At 45.1% G+C, this 21,079-nt stretch overlaps 1 protein-coding gene and 1 long non-coding RNA gene across 3 annotated transcripts in view; one reads left to right on the top strand and one right to left on the bottom strand.

The window, feature by feature from the left end:
• The window catches only part of CDHR3 (cadherin related family member 3), a 70,257-nt gene that overhangs the window by 43,201 nt on the left and 5,977 nt on the right, over positions 1–21,079 (top strand). The window contains exons 7-15 of the mRNA XM_043873165.1: positions 1,253–1,401; positions 2,153–2,342; positions 8,536–8,707; positions 9,945–10,047; positions 11,175–11,273; positions 12,719–12,945; positions 14,913–15,084; positions 16,628–16,878; positions 18,872–19,053. Coding sequence (XP_043729100.1) covers positions 1,253–1,401; positions 2,153–2,342; positions 8,536–8,707; positions 9,945–10,047; positions 11,175–11,273; positions 12,719–12,945; positions 14,913–15,084; positions 16,628–16,878; positions 18,872–19,053 — 1,545 coding nt within the window. The remainder of the gene's footprint in view (positions 1–1,252; positions 1,402–2,152; positions 2,343–8,535; positions 8,708–9,944; positions 10,048–11,174; positions 11,274–12,718; positions 12,946–14,912; positions 15,085–16,627; positions 16,879–18,871; positions 19,054–21,079) is intronic.
• Positions 1–21,079, bottom strand: part of LOC122674653 — a 76,451-nt gene that overhangs the window by 19,232 nt on the left and 36,140 nt on the right. For both annotated transcript variants that reach the window (XR_006335014.1, XR_006335013.1), the window contains exons 3-4: positions 18,887–19,031; positions 15,042–15,150 (exon numbers count right to left, since the gene is read on the bottom strand). This is a non-coding gene — a long non-coding RNA (uncharacterized LOC122674653). The remainder of the gene's footprint in view (positions 1–15,041; positions 15,151–18,886; positions 19,032–21,079) is intronic.

Raw genomic sequence — 21,079 nt, forward strand, 5'->3', positions numbered from 1 at the left:
GCTGTGTCCAGCCAATAAATGGATGAATGGTAGCTTCTGTGGGACCACCAGTGGTGAGAGGTCCAGAGCCCTGGGGTGGCCTCTTGGCCTGAACAAGATTACTGTCCCCCAACAGTGGAGTGAGGCTTCAGGGGGTCACCCCACAAGTGAGGGCAGGCCCAGGATCCGGGGAGAAGCCTGGCCGGGGAGGGCCTGCCTCTGACTCCCCCAGAAGTCCCTTCCCTTTTCTCCTCCCTCTGGCCCTGCAGATGATGGCACGAAACCACAGAGGCATTCTGAGCTCATGAAATGAATTCAATCCTTTAGATACGGGCTATAGTATTCCCCTCTTAAAGAAGCTCCCGCGTGGGAAAACCCAAATTTAGGAGACCGGGAAATTAGAGATGACTATTTGCCCCACAGAAATGATTTTCCCTCCACAAAAGGACTTTCTGCAGAGTTATTTTAAACAATAAGCCTCCCTTGGTACATGCAAAATTACTCAATTACCAAGTCGTGCAGTTAAAACTTCAAACCTATCTGTCTTGTTGCAAGGCAATGGAAGTCTGAGGAAGGTGGGTAAGTTGGTAATTTTGGGTTACCTTGTAAGAAGTCATCCTTGGAGGGCAGTGTGCTGACCTTGGCTTCTGGCGAGGGGCTCATTTCTCCCTTCAGAGAACTGACCTCATGGTTAACACAACTTGGACAAGCATACATGTTCTGCGCATGAATTCTGCCTCCTCAGCGTAAAAAAAAAAAAAAAAAAAGAACTAAAAACTGAGCAGAGGCACCAGAACAGAGAATGTTCACAATTTATTGTGAACCTCTAGCAGCAGCTATGGGATGGGTGTCAGGAAACCATAGCTCTTCATATTGTGTCCAGAGGGATTTTCAAAAGAATTTAGAGGACTTCTGCACACATATTGGGAGAAGAGAAGACAGCTGGACAGGCCAACGATCCTTATTTTAAAAGACGTGAATGCTGAGACTGATCTGAAATGGCATCAGGCCTGCGTGGAGGCAGGGACTGAAGCCGATATAAATTGTTGCCGTCACAGCGTGATGACTTCTTTGCATCCACAGGGACATGATCTTTGGAAACACAAAAGGCAGTCACCCCTCTTTTCAGCTGCTGAGTTCTCCCTCCCAAACAACGTTGATGCAATTCCAACAGCTCAGCGCTATATTTAGCTTGAACCAAAATACCCACCTCCCAGACTCCACCCTCCTGTGCCCCTGAAAATTAGCTGTGTCTGCTGAAATTCTGTTCCAGCCTGACACACACGTACACGATTCCCGAGGAGCTGAGTCCAGGAATCATCGTGGCCCATATCACAGCGGAGGACCCTGATGATAAAGGTTTTACCCACTTCCTTCTCTACAGCATCACTACTGTCAACAGCTATTTCATGATCAATCAATGTAAGTCAAACACATACATCCTTGTGCATTCTTTAATTCAGCCATTTGGCTTGTTTTACAAATATTTTCTCTTTTGGTCTGGGGCATGCCTTTATATTTATAGACTATTGTAAGTTACTGGAGTAATAAGTATATTTTTTTGGCTGCACCTCATGGCTTGCTGGATCTTAGTTCCCTGACCAGGGATTGAACCCAGGCCCTCAGCAGTGAAAGCACAGAGCCCTAACAACTGGGCCAGCAAGGAATTTCCTATAACAGGTGTACTAAGAGCAGCTGGCCTAGGGGTTGGGGTCACTGAACGGGGTCCTGTGTGACAGCTGAATCACTACTTCCCCTTTGAGGCAGGTGGGTGTCTAGGGGCAAATGAGTTCACTATCGTGAGGGTACCCTGAAGCCTCCTAAACAGAGAACCCAGACCAGCACTGTCCAAAAGAAACAGAATAGAAGTCAAATTTGTAATTTTAAAGTCTCTAGGGGCCACAAAAAATAGAAACAGGTGAAATTCATTTTAATAAGGCATTTTATTTAACCCTGAAGTCTCCTAAACAGAGAACCCAGACCAATCAATGTCCAAAACAGGAACTTACATGAGTGTTTTTTGTTTTTGTTTTTTGTATGTGTATAGAGGATATTCTCTTTGTAAGCCAGTCCTCATATCAGAACGTTCTTTTCCAATTTACTCCAAGTCTTCATCTGTCTCTGACTCTTCATTTCTCTCCAGAGAGCCATGTTCTGACCTTTGCTTTCTCAGTGACTGGGACCATCCAAGTGGCGCGCAGGATAGACCGAGATGCAGGTGAATTAAGACAAAATCCCATCATATCTCTGGAGGTTCTGGTGAAGGATAGACCCTCCGGGGGTCAAGAGAATCGCAAGCAGATAACCTTCATTGTGGAAGACATTAATGACAACCCCTCGACATGCACCAAGTTCACCTTCAGGTATTTGCCTTCTGAGACATGTACAGACACGTCACCCCTTTTAGGGGCCCTTGGCTCCTCTGCTGTAGTCTGGCGGGGACTGAAGGATCATGGGCACTGGAGACATGCTCAATAAAATAAGTTGATTTGAACTGTCTCTTTTGGTAAGAGATTTTCCTTCCTCATCATTTTTTTTCCTTCTTCCATTTTCTTTCTTCTTTGTATCTCCCTTCTCCATTTCCTTACTCTGTTAAAAAATATTTTTAATTTGCTTTCCTCTACAACATGTTCATCTTTGTTGGTGACAGGTCCACAGGACTTGTCAGACCCTCTCTGGACTGTGCCTTTTCTTTATTTATTCGGACTCATGGCAAGACCGTACTGTGGGTTAGCGGTTATAATAGATAATTCAGACTTAGGACCAGTAGCTAGGAGCTCCCAGAGAAGCACGCCATCGGTAATATGAATAAATCAAACCAAGTATTTACTTAAAACAAAGCATCTAATTCGCTTTACACAACTTAATTGCCTGTAAACAAAAGGCAGCAGAGAAGAGGGGAAAGGCAGATACAAGTGGGATACAAGTTCTTTTGGATATTTTGACCTGTTTTTTGTCTCACAATCTACTCACCATTATTTTAAAATAAAGTCCCTTGTGATTTTGGGTTAATATGTCTTTTGGAAAACAGTACCGTCTTTCTGGGCAACAGAGGATGAGATGGTTAGATAGCACCACCGACTCAATGGACATGAACTTGGGCAAACTCCAAGAGATAGTGAGGGGCAGGGAGGCCTGGCGTTCTGTAGTCCATGGGGTTGCAAAGAGTCAGACACGATTGAGCAACTGAACAACAACAACAACTGTCTTTCCACTATTTTGTCTAAATACCACAAGATGAGTAGCTCCCCAGATTAGCTTCATCTCTGCTTTCTTAATAGAAAGTCTCCCATTTCTTGGGAGTCTGAAGGTGGTCCCTCCTGGAGTTGGGAGGGCCGTGACCCTTGCTGAGGGAGTGTCCTGTGTCTGGAGCAAGGCTGAACACCAAAGATGGTCTCCCTTTCAGATGTCCCCATTGAGAGAATCTCACTCTGACTTTATGTATGACTGGTTTTGAGGTTCATGTTTAAGCTCTAGGTGACTTTGGACACAGTCCCAATACTTAGTGTGGTTGTGCAAAGGACAAAGGACCCTGGACAAAGACTGTCTCGGGTAAGCAATAGAAATACAAACTCCTGTATTATGCTTCTCAATGTTCCCCTATTTTCCTCATTGGTATGCCCAGCATAATGCTAAGAATCAAGTGGCTTTGAGTCTGATATCAAAACAGTTAAACCCTGTTCTGGACTCTATTTGCCTCTTCAAATCCAGCCTTCCCCACCCCACTCTGTTTACCAGGTGGCTGACTTCCATGGATATCAACTGCTCCCTTGCCTTGCAGCTTCCAGTTGGCTCATGGGAAGCCCTGGAATGAGGGGGGAGATAGAAGTCAGGGTATTTATCCTCCAGATTCCTCCCATTGGTTAGCTCAGTGAGCCCCTTCACCTCCTGAAGGCCTCCGATCCTATAAGGCAGCCCCCTGCACACAGCACTTTCTGTCCCTGGTTCTGGTTTTAGGAACTACTCCCTCTGGCTGCTCCCGGCCTAGGAGTGGAAAGGGAGGTCCATTCTTCCTAGCCTGAGATACCGCACCATCCTTTGAGGTTTTCATGTACCCTGTGTACACACTGTAACAGTTCCTTTACTAAACCTCCCAGAATTATCCTAATTTGCCATCTGCTTCTTGCTGAGGTTCCTATCAAATCAATAATAGCCTTGAACATGTGAAAAGTTCCTATCCCAACCCCAACAGCAGAATCTGTTTGATGGGTGGGAAAAGTTGTCTTGGATAGTTAGGACTGGACTTCCACACCATTTTCTACATAAATCAAACCCACCTCTGTTAAGAGAAGTATGGTCCCTGGAATGCAGTAGAGATGATCCATAAACTTTACACTCTCACTTTCTTTGTGAATCTAAATCTATGCTAGGGATACTGGGTAGCTCCAGTGCATCTTGGGAAATTCTCTTCCTCATGCCCTGCTCTTCTAGACCCTCCTGCTTTCTCCTTTGTTCTCCTGACCTGAGAGGTGGGGGAAGATGGTTGAAGAGTAAGAACTCTGGTTATCAATGACTGGAGAGGCTGTGCTATCTCCAATCTTCCTGGTTAATTTTCTCCCCTCAATGCATTTCTGATAATTGTGTCCTGTGGCTTCCTGCAGTACAGAGTCCCCTGATGTGTGAGATGGCAGTTTGCAGACTCCTTTCCGTATTAGCTGGTAAAATCACATTTTGAATATCCTAGACTGTCCAGACAAGCCCATGCAGAGTCCTCCTCTTGATAATCTTCTCTCCAAATGAGCCTTGAAGGTCAACACCAGCTAGGAACTGAGCTAACTGTATTTTTTACTAAAGGTAACTCCAAACAAGGTTCCAGGAGGGCGCTTGGCTTTTCCAGCGGGCATAACCTGCAGTCTCTCCTCGAAAGCCAGAGCATGAGGAGGGCCAACAAAAGGGCTCCTTCTTCTGCCATCCTGGAAGTTGAAGTTTTTACTCCCAAAGCTCAACCTCATTTGCACACTTCGGGGACTGGGAAACCCTGGCCTGCATCACCGACCATCCTCCCATGCTTGGCATCTTCTCCATTCCCACCACACCAGAGCGGAAAAACATCATCAGATCAAAACTGAACCAAACGACAGATCCGGTGTTGCCACAGGCTCTGACAGCCTCACCCCTAAATGTACATTCCTTCTTCAGGGATCTTGGTGTGGACCCTGCAGTGGAGTTTGGGAACTCAGGTAGAAGAGGGTGGGAGGGTGCCAATCTGCCCAGTGGATCCAAAGAGGCAGGTGGCTTTGTGCTGTGTTTCTCGCCACCCCCGTGGGTCTGGGCAGCCCAGAGATAGAAACAGCCCCTGCGGCTTTCCCAGGCTGGTGATGAATGAGCCCATGGCCCCGATGGAGGCATCAAAGGTGCCGTGACAGCCCCACTCTGGTTGTAAATTGTCAGGCGCTTGGCTGAAAGCGCTTGGCAAGCTGTTTGTGAGCCGTAGGCGGAGGAGGTCGACGACTCATAAGGCGGCTGGGCCTGTCACCTCTGAGTGGGGAAGGAACCGTGGTCAGATGACTGGGAGTGAGGGCAGCCTGCCTTTGAGGCAGGGAGTGATGAATGAGGGGGAGTGGTGTTCCAAGTCATGAGTTTAGGGGAAAAATACCAAGTGGCAGGGGAGAATGAAAAGAACATGCCAGGTGGCCCTAAGCAACTGAATGTGAAGGCCTTTTTTGGAGGGTGTGAAATGTCTGGCTTCAGGACCTGAGAGTCTTTGCATGATTGCAACCTCCTGGCTTCTGCAGACTTGTAATCAGAGCTCATATTCCTGAACCCTCTGGGGCCTGGAGAGTCACTGATGGAACCTAAAGTAAAATGTACTGTGACTCTTTACACCGACAATAGAGGATGCTGCCTAGATGTATCAGCTTTCTGGGATAGGTCTTGAAACTACTCTGAACCAGTCATTCTTCATCTGTAAAATGGGTACAAGAATACAAACCTCTTGGTGATGAGAGGATAAGAGACAAGAGTTTTTAAAGTTTGGTAGGATGCATAGAGTTGGTATTTAACAGACAGTATCTGTTCTAAGCATCCAGGGCATCATACAATCAAGATAGGAGCAGAGATGCTGGGACTCCTATCTGGATGAGACACAGAGGCGATCTTTGCCCTAAGTGGCATCATGGAAATGTAGTTACACCTGCGAGAAAGACCACTTTCCCGGAAGCAAACCCAGTTATCTTCAGCAGCCCAAGACCATCCATGCCGTCAGACTTGGCTCCATGTTTGCTGAGCCCATTTTAGCTGCCATGAAGAGCTAATGTTGAAGGTAGAAAGCAGTATAATTTGGTTGCAGAGAGAAGTGATAGTACAGAGGATTAGAGAATTTAACACGTGCTGATGCTCTGAGAACAAGATGCCAAGACAGGATTAAAGGCTCAAGGCTTTTATTAGTGGAAATGCCTATGGGAGAAGATGGGGACAGAGCTAGGCTAGGCTGCAAGAGCCATCAGATCATGATGCAAGTCTGACCTGAGTAAAGGAACGAGGGAGGATGCGTGGGTGAGAATGTTCTAGTCAGCTATGCAGTCCATGAACTTGGCTAGGGCAATGGGGAGTCCTGGAGCCAAAGTCAGCTGTCACAGGACAGGAATGAGTCTGTCTTAGTATCTCTGTCCTGCCCTGTCATTGGCACATGACCTCACTGCAAATCCAGCAATGGGTTTCAGAGCCCGGCAGCTAGGATCTGTGGTCCATTATGTTCCCTCAGCTGAAGGTCTTCCAGGCACATTCTCATAACAGCCACAATATATTTTTGTAAGAAATTCTGCCCAAGGCAAAACATGATTGTGGTAGGTACAGAAAAAAGAAAATAAAGGGAAAAAGAAACAGCACTTATACAAATTCCTCTCTGCCTATACACAGGCTGTTTTGCATTGTGCTTTTGCCATCCTTCCCACTGAGAGATGGGTATCTCCTTCTACTCCTTGAATCTGGACTTAACCAGGTGAATTGCTTTGGCCATCACAGTAGTCACAAACATGGCATGGCAGGTGCTTGAAAAGAGTGTACGCATTGGGACTTGCCCTCTCTTGCAACTTTTGGAAGTAGCACTTCCTGAGATCTCCATGAGAAGAGCCCAGCCTAGCCTCCTGGAGAATGAGAGACAATACAATGCAGAGACCACCCACCTTCCCACCAGAGGTGTGAGTGAGGCTTTCCAGGAGCATCAGCCCCAAGCAAGCTGTCAGTGACTGGAGAGACCAGCCAAGCAGGACTAGAACCAAAAGCAAATGGATAACCATTAGTGTTGTAAGAAAGAAAAAGTGCCCATTGTTTTAAACCCTAGGTTTTGGGCTGGTTTGTTATGTAGCAGAAGCTAACTGACAAGTCCATTTTCTAGATGGAAAAACTGAAACCTGGAGACACGTGAAGACACTCAATGAACTGAAGCCTAGAGGTGTTAACCACACTTCCTTGGAGTCTTCCACTCCAAGCTGGGCTTGACCAGATGGCTCTGAGTTTGGCGGCAGTTTTACTCATTTGCGTGTTATTAATATTTGCATTGCTCCTGGAGTGAACTGAGATTTGGACCCAGAATTCCACCCTTAATAAGCCTCTATTGAATGAATGATGTTAAGGTGTCAGGAGGACCTTCCATGCCTTTGAAGTCATGAGAACACAAGTAGAGGAATTTCTAATCTTCTAAGCATGGGTGTGGAGGGGTGGAGGGGTACAGGGATCTCCCCCAATCAGATTATCAACTCCTGCAGACAGGGACAGAATTTATATTTCTTTTGTATTCTTCTTCACTCCTGTACTAGTCCCATAAGCTCCCATTCATTCATTCATTCAACAAATATTTCCTGAGCATGCCTAGAACAAAGCAGATAAAGATCTTCACCCTTGTGGAGCTTACATTCTTGGAGCCAGGGGTTGGGAGAATGGGACAGGTGATAGACAGGATAAGTAAGTAAACTATATAAGTGTATTGAAAAAAGATAAGTGCCAAGCATTAAACGTAGAGCGGGGAAGGGGAGAGGGAGCAATGGGCAAGGGGTGTTGAGATTTTAGATGGGGTAGCCAGGCTGCCTCCTGAGAAGGTGCCGTTTGATTTAAGGACTAAAGAAAGAGAAAGAGCTAGCTAGCAGTGTGCACATTTGTGGGAGAAGCATTGCATAGTAACCGCAGTGGCCCCGAGGCCAGGGCCCAGGGAGTGTCCGGGAGCACAGGGAGGCCAGGGCAGAAGGACAATGAACAAGAAGAGTTAGTAGATGAGCTCCGACAGGTAAGGGGTAGGGTGAGGGGCGGGCACACACCATGAAAGATACCATAGATCGGAGTTAGGACTTGGAGTGAAATAAGGAGCCTTTTGGGATTTAGGAGCAGAGAAGTGGCATGATCTGACAACATTTTTCACAGGCTCCCTCCGGCTGCTGTGCTGAGAATCTTGTGAAAGGCGGCAAGGGCAGAGTGGGGACACCAGTTGGGCGGGTACTGCCTTAACCACAGACTTGCTTTCAGTTGAAATGAAAGTCAGGCTGTCTAGCCTAAGGCCTATGTTAGAAGGAACACTCAGTCACCATTTGTTGGGGAAAATATTGAATCGTGTCTTTTTGCCAGCATCACGGTGCCTGAGAGAGCAGCCAGGGGGACGTTGCTTCTGGACCTGAACAAGTTCTGCTTTGATGATGACAGCAAAGCACCAAACAACCAATTCAACTTCACCACGCCATCTGGAGTGGGGAGCGGCAGCAGGTTTTTACAGGATCCAGCTGGCTCTGGGAAAATCGTGGTCAGTTAATGGGCATTGCATCATCGAAAGGGCATTGGGGAGGTTGGACTAACATGCATAGTGCTCCTGCTGCCCCACAGAGAGAAATTTCCAAGGTAACTTCCTCTCCGGCTGACTGTGACTGACATACTGACAGTGACTCTGTTTTCCCCATTTGTTCTTTATTTTACCCAAGTTCCAGTAATTGTTATGCATGGTTATGCCTGGGGTGCTAAGGATTGGATTCTCTCTTGCATGGCTCGCAGTTTGCAGCCTGCGAGTCTGGTTAGCTGCCTCCAGTCACCTCTGTTCCCTCTGGGCTCAAGCACTTTTGTTTGTTTCAGGGCTCCTTCCTGGCCATTGAGGTGTGAGTTGAGAGAGAGCAGGGCCTGGGGTCATGAGTGTGTCTTGCTAAATTCCACACTGTAGGACCATGGGAGACCCAAAGGAGGACAAGAAAAAGAGGAGTATCTTCACGGGGGCCAATACAGAAATGGAAGAACATGGGCATGAAAGGCGGGTCTCAGTGAGCTATGTGAGATCGTTCACAATAAGGTTCCCACTGGACAGTGTGGGGACAAAGAAAGAGAAAGACAGAGGGCAGGGGAGGTGGGGGTCTTAAAGGAAGTGGTCTTGATGGGGGAGGTGGTCTTTGCATCATAGTTATCTCAGGAAGAACAAGCAGCCCACCAGCCATCATCTCATCTACCCCCTTCTTTACCTCCCATCCTCAAGAGTTATACTAATTTTATGCATCACACCAACAAAAAATTACTCCTATTTTTTTCTGTTTAAGAAATTAATACATGTTCACTATACTAGGAAACACAGGAAAGCATATTCAGTAATAAGCACTATTAACATGTTGATATGTTTCCTTCTTGTCTGCTTCCCTGTGCATAGATTTTATTATAGTCTATACATATATCTGTAAGTATCCTAAATGGTAGAAATAACCCTGCATGTAGGATTCTATATCACCTTTCTCTTCAATTTACTTGAAGTCTTGAGCCTATGCTGGACAATAGTGCTTGATGAACATCTTTAAACGTGAATTCTGTCTCTTGATAAATTCTATCAAATAAGTCCTCTAGTAGTAAGCAAGGGTATGGGCATAACTTTTTAAAACTCCTTCTATGGGCAAAATGCTTTTCAGAAAGGTTTTGCAATTACATGTACACCAACAGTATATGAAAATGTCAGTTCAACTAAAAGGATTGTATATTCTGTGTAATCTGACCTCTCTGTTTTAATCTAGTTGATTGGTGATCTAGATTATGAAAATCCCAGTAATCTAGCAGCCGGCAATAAATACACCATGATAATTCAGGTACAGGATGTTGCTGCTCCTTACTATAAAAGCAAGTATCATTTTGATTTATTTCATAAAGCATCTTCCTTAAATTGCAGTGACTAAACTGTGCTAGACCATGCTTCGTCTGGGCTGGGGACGTATTGATATTCAAAAGGAGACTTCCAACACCCCCAACACTTGAGAATCAGACCAGTCTCCTCTTGTCCTTCACCAAGAACAGTTAATCAGTCTCCAAATCCTTTCTTCTGTGTCACCTACTAAAATCTCAAAGATGTGGTGCCTCCCCCTCCACTGTACCCCATCCCCATCCTACTAGTACTGCTCTGATGCAGAACCTCCTCTTCTGTAACTGAATTACAATGCTAAGAGTCTTTTAAGAGTCTTTCTGCCCACCTTTAGTCTTGCCCATTTCCAACGCACCCATCACATTTCTGACAGTGATTTTCAGGAAATACAAATGTCATCATATTACTTCCTTACTGAAAGCCCCATATCTGTGTCTCCTCATAGTTGTCAAGTTCCCTTCAAATTCTTTGACTTGGCACAAAGCAATAGAGCGGGTCACATAAGTTTTTTTGGTTTCCCAGCGCATATAAAAGTTATATTTACACTATACTGTAGTTTGTTAAGTGTGCAATAGCTTTATGTCTGAAAAAATAATGTACGGTGGTTTCCCTGGGAGTCAGATGGTTAAGACTCTGCACCTCCAATGCAGGGGGCATGAGTTTGACCCCTGGTGGGGGAACTTAGATCCCATAAGCTGCATGGCACAGCCAAAATAATAATAATAAAAAATTTTAAGTAATGAACATACTTTAATTAAAAACACTTTATTGTTTAAAAATGCTAACCATCACCTGAACCTTTAGTGAGTCATAATCTTTTTGCAATGGTAACATCAAAGTTACCAACTGATCACAGATTACCATAACAATATAATAATGATGAAGAAGTTTGAAATACAGCAAGAAATACCAAAATGTGACACAGAGACATGAAACTGAGCAAATGCTGTATTGGAAAAACAGTGCCATATTTTTCAACTTGCTTGACACAGGGTTGCCACAATCTTCAATTTGCAAAAAATGCAGTTATCTGCAAACTACAATAAAGTGCAACAGATCGAGGGATGCCTGTATTGTGACTTAATGTTTTTCCTATTTCCACTTATAGATAACATCTACATTTATATCTTAACAAGTCCAGAAAATGAGTTTCCTCTTGTCTTTGATAGTCCGTCCTATGTATTTGCCGTGTCAGAACTGAGCCCACGTAAGTAACCTACAAGGTAGGACTGCAGGGCCCTTGAGGGACCCGTTCATATGGAGGCACTTGGGCAGAGGGAGGCTCCCTGCCAGAGGCCCTGGCAGTATTATGCACAGCAAATCACCACTGATTCCTGTTTACTGCATCTCTTACTTCTTTTTAAATTGTCCTCACTGTGGAGGAGCCCTTCAAGTGAAATCTAGATTTTAAAAACTGTTGACTAAACTGCATTTCTCTGAAACCCCTGATTGCCTCTTTGTCTGGGTGCCTGATTCTGCTAATCCTCTCTTTTTGCAGCCTAAGTTTTCCCTTGGTCTCCACTGTGATTTTTATCCAGCTTACTCAGAATTGAGATTTAAAAATAGAAGCCTTCCCATTTCTAGATTTCTCTCATTTACAAACAAAATAAAGATGCTTTCTCTCTCCTTTGCAGGATTCCCTGGAGGCCTCTTTTTTCCCACCCTTTAGGACTCCTCGATTTCTACAGGCTCCTTCCAATCAGGCTGAGTTTCTCCCTGTCTCTCACAGTTTGAAGAGAACACTGTTAACTCTACAATAATCAGAGTTTATCACAGCCTTTGATTGTGGCTACTTCTATACTAAAAACCAAACAAACCCAAAACTCTGCCTCTAAAATCATCTCTTCTTCATTTCATTCTCTCTCTTTATGATGAGCTCCATTTCCTGACAATACATTTTAAACAAAACACAAGCAGAGGATCTCAAGAAAATGCTTTTAGTTCCTTATGCTTTACCCAATGAGTAACAAATGCAATAGGAATGGGCTTTTTATGAATTTATAGATCCTGATATAATTGTTAATCACCTGTTTTGGGTCAAGCACGTAGTGCCAGCCTATGTATTTGAATAAGAGAAAATTCTGCCCTTGAGGAGTGCAATTTATGAGGAAGAACTTCTACAAAACTAGCAAGACAGACTTCCAGCAGCCCCACCAACAAGACTTGTAAAATAAGCCAAATGGAACAGGATTTAAAAATCAAAACTATTCTAATTATCCTGTGGCTAAACCCTTAAAAATTGGTTTTTATTTTGCTTGTACGAGAACCCCAGGCTCATTAGAGAAAATCTGAAAAATAAAAAAGACAACACTGCTGCAAAAAGATGTATATGGGAAGATGTTCTTTCCAGTGTTATGATCATATAATAATTGGCATACTTGGAGTCTATATAAAGGCATGGATTGTCTTTTACACTTCACAGTACTGCTTGAATCACATGGCCAGTTTCCTAGTGGGTGTCATTAATGTAATTTGAATGTAATAGAATTGAAGATGTAAAACACACAGAGTTTGAACAGCAAAGAGGCCTCCAAAAGTCTGTCGGCCCATGGCACTGAGAATATCTGCTCCTGGTTCCTCCCCTCACCCTTGAAGCAGGACTAATCTCAGATATTACTCCCAGGAGTAATCACAGGTATTTTATTCTTCCAGCTAGAACCCGGGTTGGACGAGTGCAAGCGACAGATAAAGACTTCCCCCAGAGCCGTATCACATACTCCATCTCTGCTGGAGGGGCCAGCCAGCAGTACCCAAATATATTTTGGATTAATCCCCAAACGGGAGAACTCCAGCTGGTGACTAAAGCAGACTATGAAACAATCCCTGTCTATAGTCTCAGAATCCAGGCCACCAACAGCGAGGACAGCAGCTCAGTCACTGTAAGTGGGGCTGTGGTGCATTCACATGCGTCCAAGTGGTTGACTTTGGGTCTCCCTGGCACCCTCCAGGTGTGGCTGTAGCAATAAAGAATCTTAAAAGGCACCTCCTGCAGGAAATGGCTAATGGTATCCCCAGACAGCACAATCAGACATACACAGGAGTGCCAGGAAATAAAGACTGACATCTGTAAGCCCACGTTTGTGTGTGACTGGGAGAAGCACTGAGATGGAAGGCCGCCCTGAGGGACAAGCTTCCTTCTGTTGCTCTTAAATCTCCCCTTGCTTTTGTGCTGGGCTGGTGCTGTGCATCACCCCCAAGTATTCAAAGTTATCCCCTATTCCTACCCCACCCCCATCACAGCAGGTGGGCTAGGTCTTAGAAGAAAAGTCTGGCTAGACATGGGGCTATACTGCTTTGCCACCTCTGATGTTGAGGATATGGTTACACGCATTTCTGAGTCAGGAGGTCTGAGTAGGGCCTGAGAACCTATATTTCTGACATGCTTCCAAGTGGTGCCTATGCAGCTAGTCCACAGCCATACTTTGGGGAGCCTGGGTTTAAGCGATCTATGCTAACAGTGTTTAGGACTATTTGAGGATACTATGAGGGCCACAAAGAGGGAAATATTTCTTGGTCTTTCCTGGTAATAAAGTGAAAAAGCATAAGGCAAAATGAACTCAGCTAGCAGCAGGCATCCCTGTGTGATAGAGAGAATGACTGGTTCAGAGTCAGGAGGCAGAGTTCATTTCTCAACTTTGATCCCAATTTTCCAAGGGGGTCTGAGTAATGCTTATCTTTGTACCCTGGTTTCTCTCTCTCACCTGGAGAATCACCTTATAACCCAATGCCTGAATAGTCCAGTTCCTCTGATGACTTGCTTTGAATTAGTGGGACAATGTTTTTAACGATGTGTGAGGCTCAGCGTTGCTAGCTAAGGAAAAGATGTGCTTAGTTGAAGGTAATTGTTGTGTTTATTAGGTTGGGTTTTTGAGAGGAATGAATGGAGTCCACTTTGGGAGCTAACTAGAGAGAACATTTCAATTTATTCCCAGGCTCAGGAATAGCTGAAATCCCCAAATTTCAAAGGTAGAATGAATACGACTCAAAAATTCATAAGCTTTTAAAAAGGGTGATGATCACATAAGTCCCTTTCAGGGCTGACATTCAATGTTCTGTGCTGGCAGGCATCCCAGCCCATACTCCAATTCACCAGGCATAAAAGATGGTGATGAAAGAGAACAGGCTGGCCCCTGCTTGTGGCCTGCCAGCACCACCAGCTCAGCGCGGGGCTGATAGCCTGGGTTACAGATGAGAGCCTGGCTAAGCTGGGTCACCTCCTTCTATCCCAGTGGTTCTCAACCCTGACTGTGTGTTAGAATCAGCTGAGGAACGTAAAAAACAGGCCTGGGCACCAACTTCCAGAGAGTCTAATTCATTTGGTCTGGAGTGGGCCAGACAAGTAGAACCAGTGCTGAGAGCCATTGCTTTGTCTTCCAAAGTTAAAGATAGAACTTCCAACTCACAGAGGCAGCAAGCAAGGAAGCACAGGAGGGTCACCACAGATCCATCATTGTTACTGAAGAAACAACTCAGCATCATCTGGGGATGAGTGCATGTGTCTAGATGCATGTGTGTGAGAGGTGTGCAAATACATTATTATGTCTATCATGCACACATACATGTACACATACACACACGATAAAGTTAATAACATAGGACTTGGAGTAGGGTAGACCTGAGTTCACATCCCAGTTCCACCACTCACCAACTGAATGAATAATCTTAGGTCAATTACCTAATCTCCCTAAGCCTCAGTTGCCCCATCTATAAAGTGGGAATAATCATATTATCTATCTTGGGTGAGGTTAAACCTCACTAATTCACAAAAAGCACACAGCCCAGTGCCTGGCACATAGTAAGGACTAAATGATAACTACTTCACAAGGCCACTTTCTTGCTGCTCTAGGTTACTGTGAACATCGTTGAAGAAAATGATGAAAAACCAATTTGTACCCCAAACTCATATTTCCTGGCCATCCCAGTGGATCTGAAAGTTGGCACAAATATTCACAACTTCAAGCTCACATGTACTGACCTTGATTCCAGCCCTAGGTCTTTTCGTTACTCCATTGGCACAGGTATGAAATTGATGTCAGTGTTCCTGGATCCTTGCTGCGGGCTCCTGGTGCTGGAGGCTGCAGCAGCTGTATAGGTAGAAGGGGTGGGAGTCAGAGTTCACATACTGGTCTGGCACCATGTGAGGGGAGGGTTGTCTTGAATGAGGAAAGCAGGGATGAGGAGTCTAATGGTTCTGGAACCCCTCTTTCCTGCCTTGGCTTCCCCTTCTCACCTAATTCTTCCCAGACTCCCATACTTAGCTGCCCAAAGGCCCAAGGAAGGGTGAATCCCTTTGATGGTGACTCCCCGCCCTCCCATTCCCAGCCTGTCTCATGATTCATGAATCAGATTAGTGTAGTTAAAAAAATATTTTAGTTCAACTCCTCCCCCAGCTCTTTTGCTGCAAGCTTGTAGTGGGGGCAGGGGATCCCAAACCTCTCTCTGGATAATAATAGATGAAATAGATTAAATGCATTTTGAAACGTGTCCTCAGGAATTCTCTTCTGCTCCATTCATTTTCTCTCTTTAAAAATATACCATTGTGGGAGAGAGAAAAAAGAGCACCCCTCAATGGAAATGAGACCAAAATAGCTCATCTAATGAAGTGCTGGGGCCAGAGATTTAAACCCAAACAAGCAGAGCAATTTCACGTGAGAGAGTAAAAATCCAGCTCGGCCACCCGCTGAGCCCTGGCAGAGCAGGAACTCAAGCAGCGGGAAGCCTCTCGAGCAGGCTGTGTCACCAGGGGCAGAGCCTGCCTGGAGACAGCAACTGCAACTGCCAGAGATGGAAATAATCCACACTGAGAACCCTCCAGGTCTTTACAACGGGGCACTTCGCTGCTAAGGGAGTAACAATTGCATCATCCCTTGCTCCATTTACTGGTTTTCAGTCAGTAACGAGTCCAGAGCCACCGGAGGAATGAGCAAGGGCTGCTTGGGAGGGGCAGCCTCTCTGCTCCGGGCTCCTGAAACTGTGAGCCTGCGGCCCCCACCAAGGGAGGGGGGAGGGAGGCGGACATGGGGACTGTGGTCCCTGCCTGAGCAGACGCCACCTTCCTTCTGGGGACTCCAGGGTCATCTGTCACCGGTCTGACCAGCCATGCTCCATGAGAGGTGTGGAGTGAATTTGGCCTATGGCTAGGGACCGTGGCCCCCCTTCCTTCTTGCTGCCCACTGACTGGTCTGAGCGTGAGTTACACATGGTTACTAAACGAATGCCGACCGTGATCACTGACCGCACCGGGATTGTTAAGTTTCTGCCTGACGCTCAGCAGGATGGCGGCCATTCTCCTGAGACACATGGGCTGGTGCTCTTTTCTGCTCTTGTTTTCATTGCAGCCACACTGGTTGTGAGCAACACCACCAGATTTCACTCATGAAATATCTGGAGCAGTTAAGGACCATATTCTATCATTGACCCCCTCCCTGGTACATCAGAAACAATCTACATCTGCTGTGTGGATGTTTAAGGAAAAAGACTGGATGGGGTTTTCTTTTAAACCTTTATTTCTCATGCTCTTTTCTTCCTTTTCCCAAAATCCTTGCATCAAATCTCATTTAGGCAACATCAACAGTCATTTCACTTTCTCTCCCAACGCTGGGTCCAATGTTACAAGCCTGATCCTGGCGACTCGCTTTGATTATGCTAGTGGGCTTGATGAGATCTGGAACTACAAACTGCTTGTCTACATAACCGATGACAACTTGCTGTCCGGCAGGAAGAGGGCTGGGGCTCTTGTTGAAACCGGGACCGTGTCACTGAGTATTAGTGTCATTCCTCACCCAACCACGATTATCCCCACAACTCCCAAGGTAAGGGCTCTGGGAGCTGGACTTCTCAGATACATCCCCTGTGATTGATATTGGTGGGGCCCTCTGACCTAGGAGAAATATGGGATGGACTGAAAAGAGTTGAAATGTTAGGATACTGACAGGACCACCAACCATGGACTGGATAGGATTAGTCACTGGGTGGTAGAAAAAGATCTGGGTGAGACCTTGGGCTTATAGCACCATTAACTTTTCCTAATCTGATAAAGAAGGATGTGCATTTATGCAGACTTGTGAGAGATCAGGTATTGACCATCCAGAGTCCTTGTGACAAAGGAGCCAATATTCACGGACATGTTGCTGCCTTCACAAGCCCCTCTGCTTGCTCCTAAGAGCCATTAAGAATCACTGTCCAAGAGAGCAGCTAAGCTGCCAGATGCTCTTCTCTACTTCTTTTGAAGAGTCATTATTTGCCAAACTGTACTCTACTCCCCACCTCCACTCCAAAATAATTCCATTCATTCAATCTGCAGATACGAATTTAATACCTATAATACACCAAGCACTTTGGTAAATAAGTCAAAAATGATCTCTGCTCTCATGGAGCTTACATTACTAGTATAGGTCAGTGGTTCTAAGTGTAGTCCCCAGACTAGCAACATCACCATCATTTGAAAATTTGTTAGAAGAGAAAATTCTTCAGCCCACCTCAGAACATTAAAGTTATACCTCCCCCAACCATGATCATCACTATGACCTCCAGGGAAGAATACTGAAATCTGGAATTTCACATCCCCAGGTATACTGGATGAGAAACTCTGCAGATGGAGTCCAGAAATCTGTGCTTTCAATAAGCCTTTTGATTGCACTAAAGTTTGAGCACCTCTGATTTAGGGGGGGAGACGGATTACAAGCAGGGATGCAAATTAATAAAGTAACTACAAATTGTCCTAAACAGTAGGAAGAAAATAAGCAGGTGCCACAATAGAATCAGTGTGATAAAAGAGGGGAGAGTCTTAGAATCTGACAAGAGGATTATCACCCCTGACTCCTTGATCAACTGGCTTCTATTCATACAGACTCATTTGCCCCCTTTCCTCCTACTCCGAGTAAAAGTTGTGCCCTTGGCCAGCAGCCCCACAATTGGAGTACACCAGAAGGAATCAGAACCTCAGAAAGCAACCTATGATAAGTGTTCAAATTCTGCTTCTCAAAGTCTTACCAAGAGCTGCTCAATGTTCCTCTCCTCTCCTTCCAATGAATGGAGGCATTAGGTGACCTCAAGGATTTTCAGTGATGGTAGGAGCCAGTTGGTGCCTCTGAATAAGGAACCGCCATCTTTCTGGGACTTATTATACAACCCAGTTGTGACATCCCCCATCTGGAAATCTCTATAACTCGTGTGTTATCTGTCTCCCTCTCTGGGAAGCAAACACTGAACTTGAGGTCTCACTGTGATAACAGCCTGCTCAGCTGGCAATGCAGCTGGTAGTGAGTGAACACTGAGAAGCCTACAAAGGATTAAAAAAAAAACACCAAAAAAACAACTTTCATGGCTCATGCCTTCCCAGGGAAAGACAATGGCTATATTAGTCCCTAGATTATGCCATGATTTGGGAGGGAAAAAAATGCTGATGGAATTTTTATCTTTGGCAAAGGGGAAGAGAGTGAATGAAATTAAGCCTAGAGTTGCTTCCCAGTTCCCTATATTTTCTGGGCTTTGGTCTAATGGATAAGGTATGGTGGTTTAGTTGGTAAGTCATGTCTGACTCTTGCAACCCCATGGACTGTAGCCCTCCAGGCTCCTCTGCCCATAGAACTTTCCAGGCAAGAATACTGGAATTCCTTGGATGATGTATGGCAAGACTATAAATAAGGTGGTGGGTTAAAGCAGCTAGAATGATGAGCACACAGATATCAGATATTTAGAGCAAGAACAAAGAGCAGAATGAACACTCAGCCACCCAACATGAGAGGGTGCTGAAGTCAAAGACACCACCAGCCTCCACTCACTCTCCTGCTCCTATCATTTAAGCCAAGGATCACCTACCAGATCCTGAGGAAGAACGTGTATTCTCCATCTGCGTGGTATGTGCCTTTTGTCATCACTTTGGGCTCCATGTTGCTTCTGGGTCTTCTGGTGTCCACGATCGTCCTGCTGGCCAAAGCCATCCACAGACACTGTCCCTGCAAGACTGCGAAGCACAAGAAACCTCTGTAAGTTGCCAGTGGGCTGGGTTCCTTCCATCATTTCCTTTCAGAGGACACTGCTTCTGGTGATGTCTGGGGAAGAAAAGGTAGACAGTTCGGATTTCTCCACAAGGTAGAGGAGGTAGGTGTCTGGAATGAAGGAAGCAAACAGATATGGGGAAGGCATCCAGCTCTCCTTGTCCTGGTGGACCTCCTTCACCAACTGCCAGACCAGAAAACCCATCCATCGCTTTTCCCTGGCACCTGCCTGTCCTTGATGTGTTCTCAGTGAAATTGGGGTTTCAACTTCTTGGTAACCTTGTCCTGGATAAAAGCTTCAGAAACAAGGCCAGTCATGAGTAGTAGTGGAATATGCTGTGCTGTTATTTGTGGAATATTTAAAGAATGGGATGGAATTAGAGGAAGCACGAGAAACTAATAAGGGAATTAAGCTTTTGGCTCCAGCGACTCGACTGGGCTTTGGGGTGACTAAGTAATCATTGTTCTTTTGCACGTGGCCCTGACCCCTCCCTCTTGAGGGCTGTAAACACAGGTCTGCCTCTTCTCCCTTGGACCCTCGCCTGCTCACTAATATGCCTCTTTCAGTGATGCTCTACAGAGTGTCTATTACCAGCTAAAGGGAGGTACTAGAGTGAAGTGCAGAAAGCACTGAATTGTTATAAGATTCTCCAGAGCCAGTTTCTTGAGTCTCAGTAGCTCTTACAATGAGAACACAAGGGTTTCTCAGCCTGTGCTTTGCAGTCAGATAAGGCTAGGGTTCAAATCTTGGCTCTACCATTTTCTGGGTACATGGTTTTAAGCAATGACAACCTCTGTGAACCTCAATTTCTTTATTTGAAAACCAACAATTAAATGAGCAAACGCAAAGGAAGCACTTAGCACTGTTCCTGACGTCGAGTAAACGCATAATACACTAGTTTTTAAAATCTTGTTGCATGATTTTTCATGGCCGAGTCCCAGTGAGTACAGGACTTTAGATTCCAAGTTTAGCTCTACACTCAAGTATCTTGTGGTATTGGAACCTCCAATTTTGGAATTTCTCACTGGCAAAAAGAAGGGGTGATAAGATTCATGCATCTTTTAAAGGTATTTTGAAGATTAACTAGTACTGTCAAATAATTTTAAGTCTATGGATGAAAGAATGTATAAAAGTATAAGGTATTAGCATAAAGATGTGCATTGCATTTTGCCATATTTATTGGGGACGTTCGTTGCTATTGGCAACCTTGACTTCAAGGTAAGAAATCCCTGAGCATCTGCTGAAATTAAAAAAGGCATTTTTATTTGGACTCTACTCACAAATTGATTTGAGAAAAAAAAAACTGGCTCCAAAAGAGTGATGCTTAAGCTTGTAAGGATGGTGGTGCTCTGCATTGGGATTTGGGCAGGAATTCTTAAAGGAAGTAATCCCGAAGACACTGCAACTCACATGCAATTTGTGGGTAAATATGCACCCTGAACCTGGTTGCTTTCATTTACATTTGAAATATTGTTTTCAACAAGATTGACTTAAAAAGAAAAAACTAGCTGGTGATTCAGACTCAGACCTGGCCTCTCTGGCAATTTGTTGTATCATATGGCAACCAACATTTGTCCAGTAACAAAGAATAAAATTAAGATCACAGAACTATGGAATTCAAGATTATCATGGGAAGGGTCTTAAGATCCAAGTGTCCAGCTCTTCATGTTACAGAAAGCAAAAATTTAACTCCTAGTAGTCGAAACTTCCCGGGGTGAGCCACCCCTTCTGGTCAGATGGCTGCCGGGGAAGAAGCTCAGCCAGGAAGAATGGCCTGGCCGTCTGATGGGGTGGTCATGGCCCTCCCGCAGTGTGTCAGAGAAAATAGAGTCCCTGAAGTTCTAGAAAGCATTAGTTTTCAAGCTCATCAAATTCTCAGAACCTCCTTAGTCCCAACCCAATAGTGATGAAGCAGGGCTGGGAGTCCAGTCTTCACTTTAGTCCCCAGCCCTGGTCCTTCTCTTAATCACACTCTGAAGCCCGGGGGACACAATTGCCCAAAGGCTTCCATGT

Source organism: Cervus elaphus, chromosome 18 (assembly GCF_910594005.1).
Source record: "Cervus elaphus chromosome 18, mCerEla1.1, whole genome shotgun sequence".
Taxonomy (NCBI): domain Eukaryota; kingdom Metazoa; phylum Chordata; class Mammalia; order Artiodactyla; family Cervidae; genus Cervus; species Cervus elaphus.